Source organism: Phalangium opilio, unplaced genomic scaffold, assembly GCF_054372755.1.
Source record: "Phalangium opilio isolate 3A_F unplaced genomic scaffold, DU_Popi_V2 ptg000537l_1, whole genome shotgun sequence".
NCBI classification, from domain to species: Eukaryota; Metazoa; Arthropoda; class Arachnida; order Opiliones; family Phalangiidae; genus Phalangium; species Phalangium opilio.
Window position 1 is genome coordinate 1,838,633 of NW_028324243.1, and position 17,495 is coordinate 1,856,127.

A 17,495-nucleotide genomic window follows, 5' to 3' on the forward strand; every position below is an offset into this window, starting at 1 on the left:
CAAGCTTTAAAATTAAAGGAGAGTCATGTGACCGGAAATTTACTTGGCCAGTTTTACCGTCGCAGCCTACATGTTTGAGCTACATTGTATTTAGCACTGTCAGGGCAAGAGCTTCCACTCCCTATTGTAAATTCTCTCTGCTTGCATCATGTATTTTGCAACAGTGTAGAGTAGCAAGAAATGAAAATAATAGAAAGAACGGCAGAAAGGAGGACGACATCAGTTAGAGCTCGGCATTTTCTATCCATTATCCACAAATTAGTGGATAACCTATTATTTATAAACAAAGTAGTGGATATAATACGATTTAACATGCAAGTTCTGTGAATATTTTTCGAGAGTGGATAAAGATAAAATGACGTGGATAATGGATAGAAACCCGAGCTTTAACATCAGTTGAGTTTATAGGGTAAAGTTCAAAACTAATTCAATTTGGGAGAAGTCAAGTTTTGGCCTCATTTACCGAACGACTAAAAATTCAGTTGATTATTACAGTTTAATTTTTGTGTTAAATTTTCTCTTGTGTTAAATTTTCTCTTATCTTAAATTTTGAAAGTTCAAGGTTGGTTGAAGACTTCTTTAAGTTCCTTCACTTTATTACTAAGAAATAATGACCCACGGAAATCTAGGGAAACGCTCACTTACTAACAAGAGTACGCTGGCAAACTGAATTGTATTGCATAGGTCTGCACTTGGCAAGAGTCACAAGAGACACATTGCAGCAAACTGCATATTGCCAATTTGCTTTGATTGATTTTAAAGCTAATACAGCACAGAGCTGGCAAAAGATGGATGAATAAAAATTCTTAATTGTCGAAGACTTTATCACAATACGTATTCGTTCGCGCATGCGCTGGTTAAAAACTCGATCCCGTTACCATTATGATATGATTGTACTAAAACCAATTCATTAACAAAGGTACTAACCAATACGTAAATCGCTCAGCAGAGATCTGGAGATGGCACCAACCGGTGGATAGAGTCGAGCCGCTTCCTATAATTAATGTTTAATTAATCTCAGATTAATAAGCCAAAGATATGAAAAGGAATAGGAAGGCAGATTTGTTTTGAGCACAAACTTGGAAAGGAGTCACCCTAAATAGAAATCTCGTCTGCTACTCTGATTGACTACTTTTTATTATCTCACCTTAATTTATTGTTTGTTATAAACTTAATAACAAATACCCGAAAAAGTTTACGTTTCCTATGCCTTTGCTTTAATTCTAACTACGCCATTTGCGTTCTGCCTTCAGAGGGTGCACATGGTGTTTTTTTTTAAATCCATGGTTATAGTCCTCTCTGATTACAAAGAAGAAGTCTTGCCTTTATGACGCATTCTAGGTATGTTAGGTTCTTGATGTGGTCTATTTCGATGGGTGTATCAGGGTCAGTACCAAACACCGCATCCATTTCCGCATGAACCTTGCCAAGGGATTCTTTGTCCAAACCCAATAGGTACAAGGCGAAACTCATGTTCAAGGACGATGTGTCATGACCCTGAAGTTAAAAGAAAATCACAACTCTAGGTATTACCATAAGTTTATCATGCCTCTAAGTACACAAATATGGGTTACAACTGGGCATCTTCTGCGTGACGTCAGAACTCGTATAGCGCTAAGATCCGAAGAGAGAAAATTTTGAAATTTCTGTCGCGGTGCAGCCACCAAGCGGTCGAGACGATTACTAAATTGGTCTCATGAAAAAAAATCATCCAATGGAATAAAGGAGATTTTTACGTTTCGTATAGGCAGGCATTGGGGGGGGGGAACGAATTTTACTCAAGCAACCCCAAAATTCCTCTCTCTCGTGAGATAGGGGCGGTTTCAGTCCTGAAACATTCTATTCTAAAAGGGGTAAAAGAAACGCTAGCCTAGGCGGTACAATTTTGTATTGAAGTTGAGGTGATAAATGATACGGAGAGAGTATAGGGTTTCATTAAAGGGAGCCAGACAAACTCTATTGCCATAGGAGTAGCAGCCATTTCTCTACTTAGAGGCATGATAAACTTATGGTATTACTTTAGTACTATAAATGAAATTTCCATATTAATTGTATAATTTTCTGATTGCATGGTGATTGTGGCAATTATAAAAGAAATATAACTTTTCGTACCCCTAACAACAATGTTTCGATTTCATCTTGCACATCTTCTAGTGTAAGGCTCTTGTCTCGCATATGCATTTCCAGTACCATATCCAGAAATGATTTTCTGCTCAATTTTGATGGCAGAATATTGTTGTCATATCCTGAGGGATTATTGTGCCTAGCTTCAACAAAATCCATTTTGCGTTTTTCAATTACCTGGACAAAATATGTTAATCAGTTCTGTATACAGAATGTTTTTGAAAGGCCCATCAAGAGAAGGAGCGTGTTTATTGGGTCCAACTGAATGGAAAGTATCAAAGAACATGCGGTGTACAACATTAGGTTACGAATATACGCTTCCCCCCAAACATTGGGCCCTAAAACAAGAAAAAGAGTACGACATTAAACCGAGTAATCAGCTTGTTTTGAACTATTAGATAATTTCAATAGCCTTCAATCTAAAAACGTTTTTTCCTTTTACTCAGCAGAAGGGTGTAAAATGTGTAGAAGTATGCCTACGACGGTAATGTCAAGCCAATCCCAAGTTTCATGGTGTTTGCAGATCTCCCAGCATTCGAACAATTTTTTAATTCATTGTTGGATCCCTGTCAAGTCTTTAACATCAAGGACTGCGCTCTTGTACGCTAATTATGTCCTGGAGAATACCCAAAAGATAGAAAACTCGTGTGTTTTTGAAACAACTTTCCCCAATTACAGGGAGTGTTCTTTGTTTTAAGGACATAAATAGCGTAAAAGAGCTACAACATACTGGTTTTTTCGATTTGCGATTTGTGTGTGGAGGTTGGATAGACGAAAAACCCGTTACAGCGAGGTCTTGCAAGAACGTATTGTACCCCAACCGCTGGGTCAACTCTAATATTACCTTAACGAGTTAGAAAACATGATTACTGTACTATATTAGCACATACGAAACTACACGTTTTCACCACCGCAACCACACCTAGCTGATACGGAAATTTTATTTAAGTGACTTGTTTACTTTTTTTTCGGCTAAACGTGTTTCCTCACTTTATTTTGTACGCTTCCGCTGGGGTTTTTTATTTTGCGATGCAGAGAATTCTTTGAAAATATTCTACCAATATTACCACTTTTATTGTTGATTTATTGTCATCACATTTGAACATGCACAAAACATTTGGAAGAAATAATGGGTGAAAAATGCGATACAAGTTTTGACCCGGACAAAAAGACAGACAGAGAAGTGAAGCTAAATAAAAGCTTGACCAAATCCCAGGACAAGTATGTGAGAATAACGAAAGCAAAGTTAGGCCTAAGGTAATAACAGACACAGCGAAAAACCTCGATTTGTGTAAACAAGTTAAACAACATTATTAGTAGTAACAGCACTCGTAAAAACTTAAACTAGTCCCGTTTTTTGTGGCCCTATTTTGTCTCGAATGGATGGATACGGATTTTCGCGGGCTACTTTAGGTGGTTTCTAGCTTGCCAAGTACTACCATACATTCATTAAAAACACTTATGTTTTTTCCTATGAATTCAAATTCACTTACTTCCATCGTGAACTTTCTGGCGTATTTAAGAGCTTCAAAATATCGCTTCCCTTCATGAAAATATTTGAAGGTGCAGTCCAACCAATACCAAGGTTTAGGAATGCGCTGCATAACGCTATTCACCAAACTAATATTAAAAAATTGAGATTTCAGTGATATTACATTTCAATAGGAGAATGTATTCATGTCCATAGAATGTTTTCATGATCTCATACTTTATGAGGTTACTTAGTAGCAGAAGTGCATAATACTTCTCTTCGAGAGAAGTGTACTACAAAGTGGGGTAATTATAACATGTTTACATTTGGAGCGAGGTTACTAAACTGAATCACATACGCAGTGGCGTCGCTAGGCCTTTTTTGGGGGGGCTATAGCCCCCCCAAATTCCAAACTTAGCCCCCCCAAAATAATCCGTAAACCCTACCAAAAAATTGCTGTTAGCAACCTAAAATTCTGTAGCAATATATAAAAAAATTTTCAATATCTAGCGTGATGAAACAATTATAAATCGATGTCGTTAGCTAATTTAAGGAATCCAGGTGAAAAAAGCCACAGTAAAAAAAGCTAAGGTTAAAAAAGGCAAGGTAATAAAAGAGAAAAATACGGGAAAAAGCCATTTTATTTTATATGTAAGGTCCGAGGGGAGGGGTCCGACGCTCCTTCAAATCTCGTACAGTAGAAGATTTAAAATCTTGAAATCTTAAAAATCTTCAAATCTCTCAAATCCCAGAAAATCTTATGAATTCTTGATAAATCTTTAAATCATCACAAATCTTTCAAATCCCAGAAAATCTTTCTAATCCTTGATAAATCTTTCAATCTTAAACCCATCTACTCGGGGGGGGGGGGTTCCCATTCAACCGAATCTCATTGGACAGAATCGCATTCGACAGAAAATGTTTGGCTAGAATTTCAAAATCTAGCCCAACGGCGGGTTTCAATTGAGGTGGAATACTTTATAACTTTTTTAAAGTCAGTTTAGGTTAGGTTAGGTTAGTAATATTTTATAAATCATTTAACTATGGTACGCCTTTTCCAAAATATTCATGTTTAGCTTCATTGACTTCTCAAATAATATTCCTTTTCCAAAACATTACTGTTATGTTAACTTAGGTTAGGTTTGGTTAGGTCCGCCAAAAGTGCGGGTTTTTCGGTTGATTGGGACTGGTTTGCGGCCGAATGCGATTCGGTCCAATGGGGCAGAGCCATATACTCCCATAGTCTTTCAATCTTGAAATTATATAATCTGATATAATATAATATATTAATATAATTGCTAACGTTTGTGGGGTTTTTTAATCTTGACTTTCTTTCCATTGGCTTTTATTACCGCGTTTGTGGATTTTTTTACCTTGGCTTTTTTTGTATTCGTAAATTTGTCTTTTATTACCTTGGCTTTTTTTACCAACAACCAATTAAAAAGCACCATGCACCATGGCCATTTGGAGAGATTTTCAGAATAAAAATTCAGGAAATTAATATAATAGAGGTGTGCGGGTACTGATTTTTCAATTTCGAATCGGGTTCGGGTCAAAAATCAAAAAGATTGTTCTCGGGTATCGGGGCGGGTACCCGAATTTTTTGTCGGGTATTCCGGTAATTACTAATTAGGCTTAGCCGAAAAATGGTTGTCGGGGTAACAGTCGGGTATTAAAAGTTGAATGAATAGTTATTGTGGTGGGTACCCAAACATTTTCGGGTAATTAGGGTTAAATAAATAGGTACTTCCTTCAAAAGCTCCCTTAGTAGGTACACTATTTTTACAGCTATATCTCAATTCTGGTGCCTTCAATGTATGGTCTATCTTAGTTTATTTCATTTTGATGCTTCATCTAACTTTTGGTTGCTTTCTCTTTCTTAAAGGGACTGTAAAGAAGGCATCGGCGGGTGGGTAAAAATTATTTGAAATACGTCAGAGGCAGTGGCGTCGCTAGGCCTTTTTTGGGGGGGCTATAGCCCCCCAAATTCCAAATTTAGCCCCCCCCCCAAAATAATCCGTAAACCCTACCAAAAAATTGCTGTTAGCAACCTAAAATTCTGTAGCAATATATAAAAAATTTTTCAATATCAAACAGTAAAATTTTGAAGAAAATAACAGATGGAGACGAGTAAAATTTTTCATGTTCTCTCGAAGGGAGTCCCAATAGTGTGGACTAAAAGCTAACCAAAACTAAAAATAAACCTAAGTCGAGTGAAAATCCATCATAATTGGTTCCGTAGTACTTATCAATAAAAGGATGTACATCTTTAAAATACGAATAATTTCACGTTGACACAAATTTACGGATAGTTTTAAAGCTCTACACATTTTCCAAAGAACCCATTATGCAATTTTTAGCCACATCGTAGTATACGATAGGCTCTTAGTTTGACCCGAGCTGTAGTTGTGGCCGGGGTTTTCGCTTTCGTTATCGTCAGATTTTAGCTTAAATGGAACCAATAGTGGTAGCTGAGCTCAGAGATTTTATTTTAATTAAAACAGTTTTCGCACCGCACCCGGGAATTGAACCCGGCTGGCTACCACTGTGGGGTCGGACACTTCTGATTTCTTGTTTAGGGTCTTTGATTTTTTTCTTTTTATTTATGTGCTAATTAAATAGATAAAGATGTGGCTACTATTAAGTCCCAGCCCTTGGGCCATCTTGTTTATATTAAGTTCTTATAATAACCAGAAGTAAATGAACCGAAGTTACCGGAGTCCTATTGTTTATTCATTAAGCACAAGTTCCTCACAAACCACCATATTTCAACCCCGACGATAGTCTCGCTCCTCTACTCTTTCGAGTCACAAAAATTTTGAAAAACGCCACCAAGCGGCCAATGTTCGAGTAACCGGATTTTCCGGGAATTAGTAGAGTTTTTAAAAATGGCGACTTCTTAGGGATTTGAGGTTTACACTCTTTGAACAACTTTTCGAGTAGGATAAGAAGACTTTTAACATACTTTTGTCCAATGTCTGACTTTAGAATTTCAATAAAACTTTCCCGTCTTGAAGTCACAAATGGTCGATTAATATTTGAAGGGTATTTCAAAAGATCATCCGTAATGTTTTCATCCATTATCGAACGTAAGCCTAGGGCCTAGGCTCCTAAGATAGAAGCAGACGCCTATTTCTGAAACAACGACTATTTATTCATACTAACGATATTGCGCGGATTTGTAACCAAGCTGTAACTATGGTCTTTGGTGCCAGCGTTAAATTTCGAGACGATTCAGGTAGAGGTACAGCTACCTTGATTTTTACTACCCCCACGTTATGGAAAACGCATTATACAAATTTTGCCCTCTCCGGCAACTTCGGTTCATTTACTTCTGTAATAACTTTAAAATAGTTTGCCCAGATTTAGCCCCCCCCCCAAATTTCAAACCCTAGCGACGCTACTGCACATACGCGATAAATAGTTCCCCTTACTCTATTAGAGCTTGACTATTTCCCAAGGCGCGCTCTTGAATTTGATTGCTGGGGATTTAGTACCAAACAGTTATAGAATTCAGCCCCACCGTGCAATACCCATGTGAAGTTTGATGAGCGAGAGAGCAAACAAAGGGTGAGCCTGGGAAGAATCATTCGACATATCTAACGTATTAAGAGGGTACAGAGTGTAATCCTTCTTCTATTATCCCCTTCTGTTAGAAGTCATCTTTACCTTCAAATACGTCAGAGATTAGATTTTAAACTTAAAAGTTACTTAAAATTTTTAAACTAGGTCAACCAAAGTGTGGAAAGAATTAGACCCCCGGTAATGTATTGAACACAAAAGATACGTCACATGACTGTGTTATTTCAAAGAGAATATACCAAGAGGAGCAGAAACTTTGGAGATGGGGACCTATTCAGAATTTTGAGAAACTAGTTCCGGTTATTCAAGTGACAGTGTCGTCTGCTTAAAAATTACCTTTTGTACGTCAACGGTCAACCCAGAGATCTGGATCAACCCTTTGCAACCACCAAAAATAAGCAGTCGACGTAATTTAACCAATAAAAGGCGTCGCTGCTTAGCCAATCAACAAAAACCAGATCAAGTTACTCCAAAACCGTGACCGGGCTTTTCAAAAGCCTTGTGAAAGGCTAGAGCTTCTGCTCCTCTTGGTAAATTCTCTTTGGTTATTTATTAGGCTATTGTTAAAGACATTTATTTGGTGTAATAATACATACGTGTCTATGCAATGCAAGTATTTTGAGTCTTGACTTTCCTGAATTCCCATTTTAACACCGGTTGAAGTTTCTAAATAAATATTACCATTAATTTTTTCCGCAATCGATATAATTGAAATAATTTAGTATACCCAAAATGATGTCGAGTGTACAGTAGCCCATGAGAGGAATTATGTCAGTGGGCTTACTTGCTAGGGCATTCAAATTCGATACCAAAATCAGAGAATTCTCGTAAAATATGTCGAAGTATGATTCGACCACCTTTTGGTGCAGAGTTGGAGCTAGCACCTTGCGCCTATCCCTCCATATTTTTTCGTCGCTGTGAATGAAAAACAACATCAGAACATAATCAAGGTAAACAGATCTTTAAAATAAATTCGCCTGAAGGGGCGCTTTTGATCGAATATATAGTTGTTTAGTGGGATCAGAGAGAATTTATAATAGGGAGTGGAAACTGAGGAATATTATGTAGCTCAAAAATCATGTGATCAACAAAACTGGCCAGGTCTATTTCCGGTACTATTTTTTTGGCCCCTCCCTCTAGGGTGGGTCTAGAATATTGCGGGAGGTCTAGGGGAGATGGACTCTACCTTTTTGGGAAAGGGAAACATCTGACTTAAAATAACTCCAAATGACGCCAGTAGCACTCGAAATCGCGAACCCTTATTGGATAATTGTACAACCAACAGTGATTGAGGGCAAACTTTAAAATTAAAGGAGAGTCATGAGACCGGAAATTTGTCTGGCCAGTTTTAGCGTCGCAGCCTACTTGTTTGAGCAATATTGTATTTAGCACTGTCAAGAGCAAGAGCTTCACTCGCTATTATAAATTCTCTCTGGTGGGATAGTGCTTTGCACCTCTTTCTGTACTTGAACACGAGGTTTAAAAATTGACGTTCAAAACATCTTGGCACAACTCTTCAAGAAAACGACACGATTATGACCAGGGTGGGAAATAAGGTTTTTTAAACTGGACATTAGGCCAGCGATGCCACTATCCTGAAATAAATAAACTGGTTCATGACCATTGACCAGGGCACGTGGTCTGCTAAACAAATGAAAAGGATAAGTAAAATATTTGAGTTCATGTCTGAACCCTGGTTACCCATAAATTTTTTCAGTGATACCGTGGACCACTGACCCCCCTTCGACTGAATTTTAAAATTGGACCAGGCAATTTTTAAGCTGGTCATTTGTCCTGTGCCTCTGCCTTATTTCCCACGCTGGTTATGACTATACTCGGGGTTTCCCGATAGTATCGCATCGGTTGGTTTAATATGATACTAAAACGATATTCGTTTAAAATGCGTTAGATGGCGCTACATGGTATTTTTAGTTCTTTCAGTAATGTATTGATGGTGATAATATCTTATTTCTATGTCAACCTTGATGATTTCTCATTTAGATAAAAAGTTATCTATTAACTAGTAAGCAAAAATACCTATAAAAATGTTGATAAAAATATAAAGAAATATTTTATATTAGCATATCTTGAAATGATTGGTTTTGAATAAATAAAATTTTTGCTTTCAATTCTTCAGTGATCACTCAACGAACAATTACTAGATGTATAAGGATAAAAGGGCCTCTCAGCATATACTAGTTACAAAAGACAAGCCGTGATATTATTTTGGAAATACCACTAAAAATTGCATGTACTTAGTAGTATAATTCATGAAATTACTCTTTAATGTACTTCTAAGTATCTTTGATACATATGTAAATGGCACTGTCCAACTAAAAATATTGGTATCGGTTGAAGTATCGGGTTTTTGGATCATAGTGAGTAAATATCGGTATCGGTTCCTGTTTGCACCGGTATCGATTGGTATCCGGTATCGGCCATCTCTAGTTATGACGTAGTCTTGTTGCTATAGCTACAACATTACACGAGGCACAATCTCTGGAGCTAACGTTTCTACTATAAGTTTAGACTAGAGATAGAAAATGACCTCTTATTATAAAATAATTAGCATTTAATTAGTCTTAAAAACGAGGACTACTGCACCGCCCTTGTATTAGTGGCGTCTGCTAAACCGAAAGTCTTACCCTTATCTCATCCTTACCTATCTCAGCCTGTGAGAATTCAACCAATCCCGTGGGGGTAAGAGGTTCGAGCTAGCAGACGCCACTATTATTAATGTTGGTTGGCCTCACGTTATAATCCTTTACCCATAATGCTCCCTTCTCCTATTATTCTCTTCTGGTATTAGCACAAGTTTATAAGATATGTTCCATAAGTATGACACTACCTATACTTCGTAATGCTAGAGACTTACAGCTCGAGCTAGTTCGAGAACGACAAGCGATAATTGACTTTACGCGGTTTTGCAGTCCATCTTTCTATTAAGTCTGTACTAAGCCTTTAACAGCGCTTCACCAGGAGTCGCTTTACTAGAATATATGACGTTTCACCTACGTCACTTCATTAACCAGTGACACACTTATGGAACCTGTCTTATAAACTTATGGTATTGGACATAGGATTGAGTTTTTACCTTGTTAGTAAGCCATTGCGCAACCATCCTTTGATGAAATGATACATTTGCGGAGATTTTTGTACATTTTCCTTGCACTTCAAAAGATGCTAGATGCCATGGGACAATTGAATTAACTTACTTTCTAATCGATTTGGTGGTAATACTAGCGAAATTGTACCTTGGCGGTGGACGCTTTGAATGCGACGAAGTATGTTTGGAAAGCAAAACTGACGTGTACCATCGGTGCGCCATTCACCATTGGATGCATTGCGGTAAGTCTTTCATATATTCCTTCATATGTATAATGGGGAGAAATGAAATTGTAAAGAAAACCACTGTCTGTTCGATAAAGACTACAAAATGAACTTCAAAACATAATTTCAAATTGCAATACATTTAATAATTTCTAATTTCTGGCCCTTTGTGGGTTAGAAAAAGCGTGGCCATGGATTGTGTATAAATGCAGTTTTTTAAGGATTGCGAAGTAAAACTCGTTTCGTATAGCATAAAATTGCCACAATTTTTATGGTTAGTTTTGTTAATGACTTGAGTTTCATTTTATCATTGTAAATCAAAATGGTTATTTATACGTTTCAATCCCTTTAAGATGACATAATTACATATTAAGATATTTTAGGGCATTTTTTTGCTGATGCCTGGTTTATAGGCATTAGCATAAATTTGTAAGAAATGTTGCATATGTATGACACTATCTATAGTTCGTAATGCTAGAGACTTACTGAGAGCTAGCTCGAGAAGGACAAGCGAGAATTGAGCACACTCGGTTTTGCAGTCCATATTCCTATTTAGTCTGTACTAAGGCTTTGACAGCGGTTCACCAGACATCGCTTTACCTCGAATCTATGACCTACGTCACTTCATGACAAGCTCTCAGTAACTAGTGACAGACTTACGGAACATATCTTATGAACTTATGGTCACTTACTAATTTCCAGTGGAATCTTGCTTTTAGTTAGAAATAACGGTACTAAAAAGTCAATAACTGCAGTGTAGCACGAACCCAATCTGGGTACAGTTTCGAATACGGTTTTAGTCCTGGATTTTTTAAAAATTTTGAAAAGTTGAATTGCAAGGAAAGCTATAATTCCGGCAAATAAGCAAGAAAGACCGTTTGAAAATGTTAAATCCATCATTGCACATTCAGCAATCAAGTATCGTCGAACTTAAAAACGAGTTTAGTATGCAGTTTATATTTTTACAAGTTTCAAACCTTGTTTTTATATACTCTCGTATCTTTCAAGATAAAACAAAAACAAAACAAAAACAAGTTGGGAAGATAAAAAATTAGCTCTCCAGGGCAAGGCGAGCATTCCTAGGTATTATTATTATCATCGTGTAAGGTCAGAAGATATGCTCCATAAGTTTGACACTGGTTACGTCATAGATTCTAGCAGAAGTCCATTAAATTAGCCTAGGCTAATTTAATGGACATCTGATACTAGTTAAAACGTTATTCCTAATAAAGTTTGAAACTTATCTATTACTGACGTTTGACGTCTTGCGTATGCCTCGTTCGCAATTTTGCTTTTGTAAATTGGGGTTTATAAGGCGGCCAATTCCTAAAGAGTGATAAGAAAAAGCGGATTTGGTAGAAACCCCCCAATTGGGAGACTAGACGTTTCTCGTAACCCTAGCCGATCGCATAACGATGATAATGGAGTATAATTCAATGTTATAAATTGGTGTCTAGGTGTATAGACAATGATTCAGAAGTACAGGTTGATGCACATGTGGTATAGACAAAGACCAGATGAAAGTGGTGATAGGTGCCAATGTGCACAGATTGGTGTCTGTGTGGAATAGACGATAAACTAGGCAGGTGAAGTTATAGTAGTAGTAAAGCACAATAACTAACTTAGTGAAAGGCTATTTTCCGTCATCTCTGGAAATTGCGAACACTATTGCTCCGATTTGAAAACTGGGAGCGTGGTGTACTAGAGTGACAACAGACAAACATCCAGACATACAAACATAGACGTGCAGTATAATATCTCTCCGTCTGTCACGTCACTTGGAGAGGCAAGCATTTAGAGATAAACTATCTCTTTATACTTAATCTTATATAATTTTCGAACAAATTCCCAAAAAATACAGTTATTTTTTTTCTCGCAATCTTGTGGTTTCAATCAGTTTTTCGGAATCAATATGAATTGTCTATAGATGGAAAGCTTTTTCATTTAAAATTATCTCCTATAACGTTTTTAGCGATACTATAATGCTGTTATGTTATCCGAAGACCTTTAACCCCTATCAGAAAAAAACAACGTTTCTTTAATAAAACACTTAAATGAAGGGAAAAAAGAGTGAAATCCCATAACACCTTGTTAAGGTTTTAGATTCTAGTCCTCATGGATGGAAGACTTTCACGAAAAATTGTATAAAAATGTATTGCAAGGCGTAAAAAATAAGCATAAAATATACCTTACTCTTAAGCACTTCCTTGCATTTTATTTTATTTATTTTTTCATAAATTAGAAGCAACCGTTGTTTAACAAAATAACTATAAAAAGTGCAAATGATGTCGGGTCGTTGACTTTTTTCCTTCTTATTTTTTGAACAAGACAGCCCTTGACTTCGACAGCTGATGTAAAACGCGTCAAATAGGAATTATTTCGTGGTTGTTTGCTAATGAGTACAGTACACTGAGCTTTTATTTACAGGGAGAGGAAACTTCCTCCCACTCTAGTACTGTAAACGCTCTTAGGAAACGTAGACACTATTTGTCCATAAAATGGGGCACGTTTCGCTGGCAAAAAAATGGAGCCTATGTAAACAACAAAGATGGCCGTCTTCACTCGTTCGTTGAAAGGCATAAGCCTTGGTGTTTTAAAGGTTTAATTTTTACATTTTGAATGGACTGCGATTCCAGTCTAAAAGCACAAGAGGGAAGGAGGTTAAATGTGTATATTGTAGCTGCAGAAGCGATTCACGGTACAAATCATCATTTAATGGCAAGGAATTGAAGTTCCACCAAGAAAATGACGTCAGACTTTGTTTACATGGGCTCGGGAGGAGCGAAAGCGTTGCGCAGAACCGAGGTACGCTAAGGGCTAGGGGGAAAGTCCGAGTTTCCTCTCCCTGTTAATAGAAGCTCCGTGATGAGTAAAACCATAAGTTCAAAAGAAATGTTCCATAAGTATGACACTACCTATACTTCGTAATGATAAAGCATTACTGAGAGTTAGTTCGAGAACGACAATCGAGAATTGACTACACGCGGTTAATTTTGTAGTCCATCTTCCTATTAAGTCTGTGCTAAGCCTTTGACAGTCCCTCACCAGGTGTCGCTTTACCTCGAATCTATGACGTTTCACCTACGTCACTTCATGACAAGTTCTCATTAACCAGTGACAAACCTATGGAACATATCTTATGAATTAACTTATGGAACATATCTTATGAATTAACTTATGGAATATATCTTATGAATTAACTTATGGAACATATCTTATGAATTAACTTATGGAACATATCTTATGAATTAACTTATGGAACATATCTTATGAATTAACTTATGAAACATATTTTATGAAATTATGATTAAACTTATGGTATCATAAATGGAATTTCCATATTAATGGACTTTCTTATGAACTTATTACCACTTGTGTTATTATCTTACTTCCATCGTGAATTTTCTGGCGTAGTTGAGCACTTCAAAGTACCGCTTTTTTCCATGAAAATTTTTGAAAATTGAAAGTGCAGTGCAACCAATACCAAGGTTTACGTATGCGCAGATTGATTCTTAAAATGGTAAAATATTTTGCCACAAAATTTAGCTGATAAGGTAAAAAATCTCAACCCGATTTTATCATATACGTATATTCCAATTTTATATTTAATATTTATACTTTTACACCTTTCGTTCCACCTGTTATTTCGCAAGCCTGACTTGCTTGATGTATCACTTCCAAAGTCGGAAAGCTGATGAACCGCATTCGCCAAGGACTAAACTTCACGATACCTAAATTTCTTTCTTCGACGTGAAGAATGGCAATTCAAACAGAGGTGTATGTCAGCTAAGTATCGAAGTTTCTTTAGCCAATTTTACCTCTCCGAGTGATGATGACGTCACGGAGAGGTATTACACTGTGTGTGTGTCTGTCACCGCGTTCGCAGTTGGAAATCGGAGTAAACGTTTTCGCAAATATCAATCTTTGGTTTCTACTCCCATCGTTAGGATTACGAAGTACGCGGTGATCGGCTAGGGTTACAAGAAACGTCTAGCCTCCAAATGGCAGGATTCACGCAATTGCGTGGTTTCTAATCTTTTATTGTGAATATTTTTTTGGAATAAAGTTTCTTAAAACGATTCAACTTGAATAAAGGTATATTAATGACGATTAAAATAATTATCAGTCATATTTATTTAAATATTTAAAAAAAGCCTGTTAATTGCATCTCCACTCGGAGAGGTTTATTTTGGTTTCCAAACTCGTCAAATGATTCATCTGCTGCTCGAAATAAACGACAGCAATTGGTCGTGTTCGTATGAATTTCAGAGATCCTTACTCCTAGTTAATTCACTTTCGAAATAACGACTACTCGTTTGCCTGTCGAGTATCGTGGAAAACCTCCCACGTTGCTAAGCGTGTGCTGCTGAATCACAAATCCGAGGATTTGAATACAAGTCATTTTATATTCAACATTCGTAAAACGTGCAGTGTTATTTGTAGGTCTAGCGTAACTGAATTTTTGGTCTATTTTGAATTGGAGATGCGGTTTCTCAAAGAAATATTTCTTGGCTTGACGTTCCTGGCGGTCCTTTCAAAGATATCGTTTGTTAATTGCGATGGAGGCAATTGCAACAGCAACACTTGCGGTACTTACACTGGCAGAATTACTCGATTGTTATACTACTGTTGTCGTAAGATATTTTTCTATTCATATATTCAATATTAGCAGAAGTAAATAGATTATAAACAAGAAGTTAATATCTCCCCGGCATGGGCGCGTTATGAAAGTTGATATTCCCGCTCCTATTCCGCGGCAGTGCACAAATGGCGTAGCACCTAGCGAACCACTTGACATGTACCTAACGTATCTAGTGTCGCGCCGCTCAGACAAAGTAGTGCGGGTTGTTGAAGGTTTAATCGACGCGCATGCGTTCTAAAGGTAATTTCTATCAGCTGTCTGCTGTGAGACTGTGACAGTATAGACTACAGTGAAGACTACATGTGATTGCCTATGAATGCGATAAAATAATAATATGAAAAATGGATAAGGAATATGATTATGACGAATTCGTGAAACAAAAAGATGAACGTAAAACAATACTACAATGTTGGGAGAGCCAAGGACGTTTGAAAACTTTTGTTTGCAACATGATGGAAGAGTATGCGGTATTATTCGTAGGTTTCAGATAAAAATTGCACTGGGTCGATACCGAAGGCGAAACTAAAATCGTTTTTACGCGGCATTATGAAACTAATTAGTTTTAGACTTCAGTATTTTAATATAATTTACCATAATTCAGCAATTACCCGCACTACTACGGCGCCATTTTCCATCACGTAAGCGCGGCTACCAATGATATTGCCCTAAATTTACTCCCATGATGCTCAGTAACTTGTACTTCTTTCCAATATCTCTTGTCGCTTCTATGACGACATGCGAACATCCTATTGGTTACAAGCAAGCCACGTGATACTCGATACTCATTTTACATAGCATGCAGGCGGGAAGGTACGATTGACTTAAAGCTATTAACTTTTTGATTTCTATTTACTTTTGATATTAGTATTGGTAACGAAGATGAAGTGTTTCTTCTTACGAAACATTATCCTTTAAAATGAAAGTACAGGTATCGTAGCATTATACCGTAAAAAACAGCAATTTTTTAAATATAAAAGGAAAAATATTAAAAAGTGATTACAAAATAATTATTATTTAATTAGTCTTAAAACCTGTTATTTTTTCTCGAAAACTGAGCTTCGTTAAAACTCGCAGTCCATTGTTAACATTTATATCAGGGTTCGAATTAAAAAAAACCACCCTAAAAACCGCGGGTTTTATTGGGTTTTTATCACCATAAAACCCACGGGTTTTATTGGCTTTTACCCACCATAAATAACCCACTTAGTAAAACCCATCACTAAGATGTTCAATTTTGATGAATGTGAATGCTAGTATAATTTCATTTTAAAGAAAGTATAAGATATTTGTTGTTTCAACTTCAAAAGTACTATTTAATAATATGTTTTATTTTCTATGAAACCTTTTGAGACAATTTATTACTAAGTAGTTACTTTTGAAAGACAATTTTTACAACGGGCGCAACTACTAAAAATAAAAATCCAATAAAACCCGCAAAAAACCTCAAAAACCCTATAAAACCTCAAAAACCCAATAAAACCCGCATAAAACCTCAAAAACCCAATAAAACCCGCAGAAAACCTCAAAAACCCAATAAAACCCGGGTTTTTTAACACTGATTTTTATTGAATTTTATTTTACAGAGGGTTACAAAGAGAAGGACCGTAACACGTACAATGCAGACTTTTCAAAATGCGAAATTGGCCAGTACCGTTATTCGGTTAGTATAAAAATTACGCAAATTAGGATCAGATAATGTTCAAAAGCCTTCTAGGGAATCGTTAGAAATATTCAATGTTCAACTTTGATCATGTTCAGTTGTCCCAATATTTGACACAACTTTGATCACGTTCAGTTGACCCTAAAAACGTCGAGTCAAGGATATTTGACACAACTTTGATCACGTTCAGTTGACCCAAAAAACGTCGAGTCAAGGATATTTGATACAATTCAGACATATTAAACATTCCTATTTTACCAACTGCGTAAACGCTAACAAAAACTTTGCCCAATTCCAGTTGGCCCAACTATTGAAGAAATGTACGAAGTACGCCCCAGGCAGCGATTCGGTTGTTAATGACGAATTACAAACTCGACTATATTTATGTGACCCAAAGACGAAAGGAACACTCGTAAGTATCCAGCAGAAATTTCTATTCTTCAAACGAAATACTTCAGCTAAAAACATACGCTCGAAAGTACATTTACTCGAAACCATCACGTTTCATCCGAATAAAATTAAATAGGAGAAATCAGTAGACATATTTTCATAAGTTCTTAAAATATGTTTTGAAAGTTTGTCATTTGTTACTGAGAGCTTGTCATGAAGAGACGTAGATGAAACGTCATAGATTCTCGTGAAGCAACGCCTGGTGAAGGGCTTTCAAAGGCTTAGTACAGACTAAA

General features: G+C 36.7%; 1 protein-coding gene across 1 annotated transcript; it reads right to left on the minus strand.

Moving 5' to 3' along the window:
• Nucleotides 1–1,201: 1,201 nt before the first annotated feature.
• LOC149588755 (cytochrome P450 4V2-like) lies at nt 1,202–10,538 on the minus strand. Its single transcript, XM_089862266.1, has 7 exons — nt 10,432–10,538; nt 10,272–10,360; nt 7,905–8,092; nt 7,774–7,843; nt 3,618–3,744; nt 2,113–2,301; nt 1,202–1,497 (listed from the first exon to the last, which is right to left on the minus strand). The coding sequence occupies exons 1-7, from the start codon at nt 10,519–10,521 to the stop codon at nt 1,288–1,290; spliced, it is 963 nt and encodes a 320-aa protein (XP_089718392.1). The 5' UTR covers nt 10,522–10,538; the 3' UTR covers nt 1,202–1,287.
• Between the last annotated feature and the right edge of the window lie 6,957 nt (nt 10,539–17,495).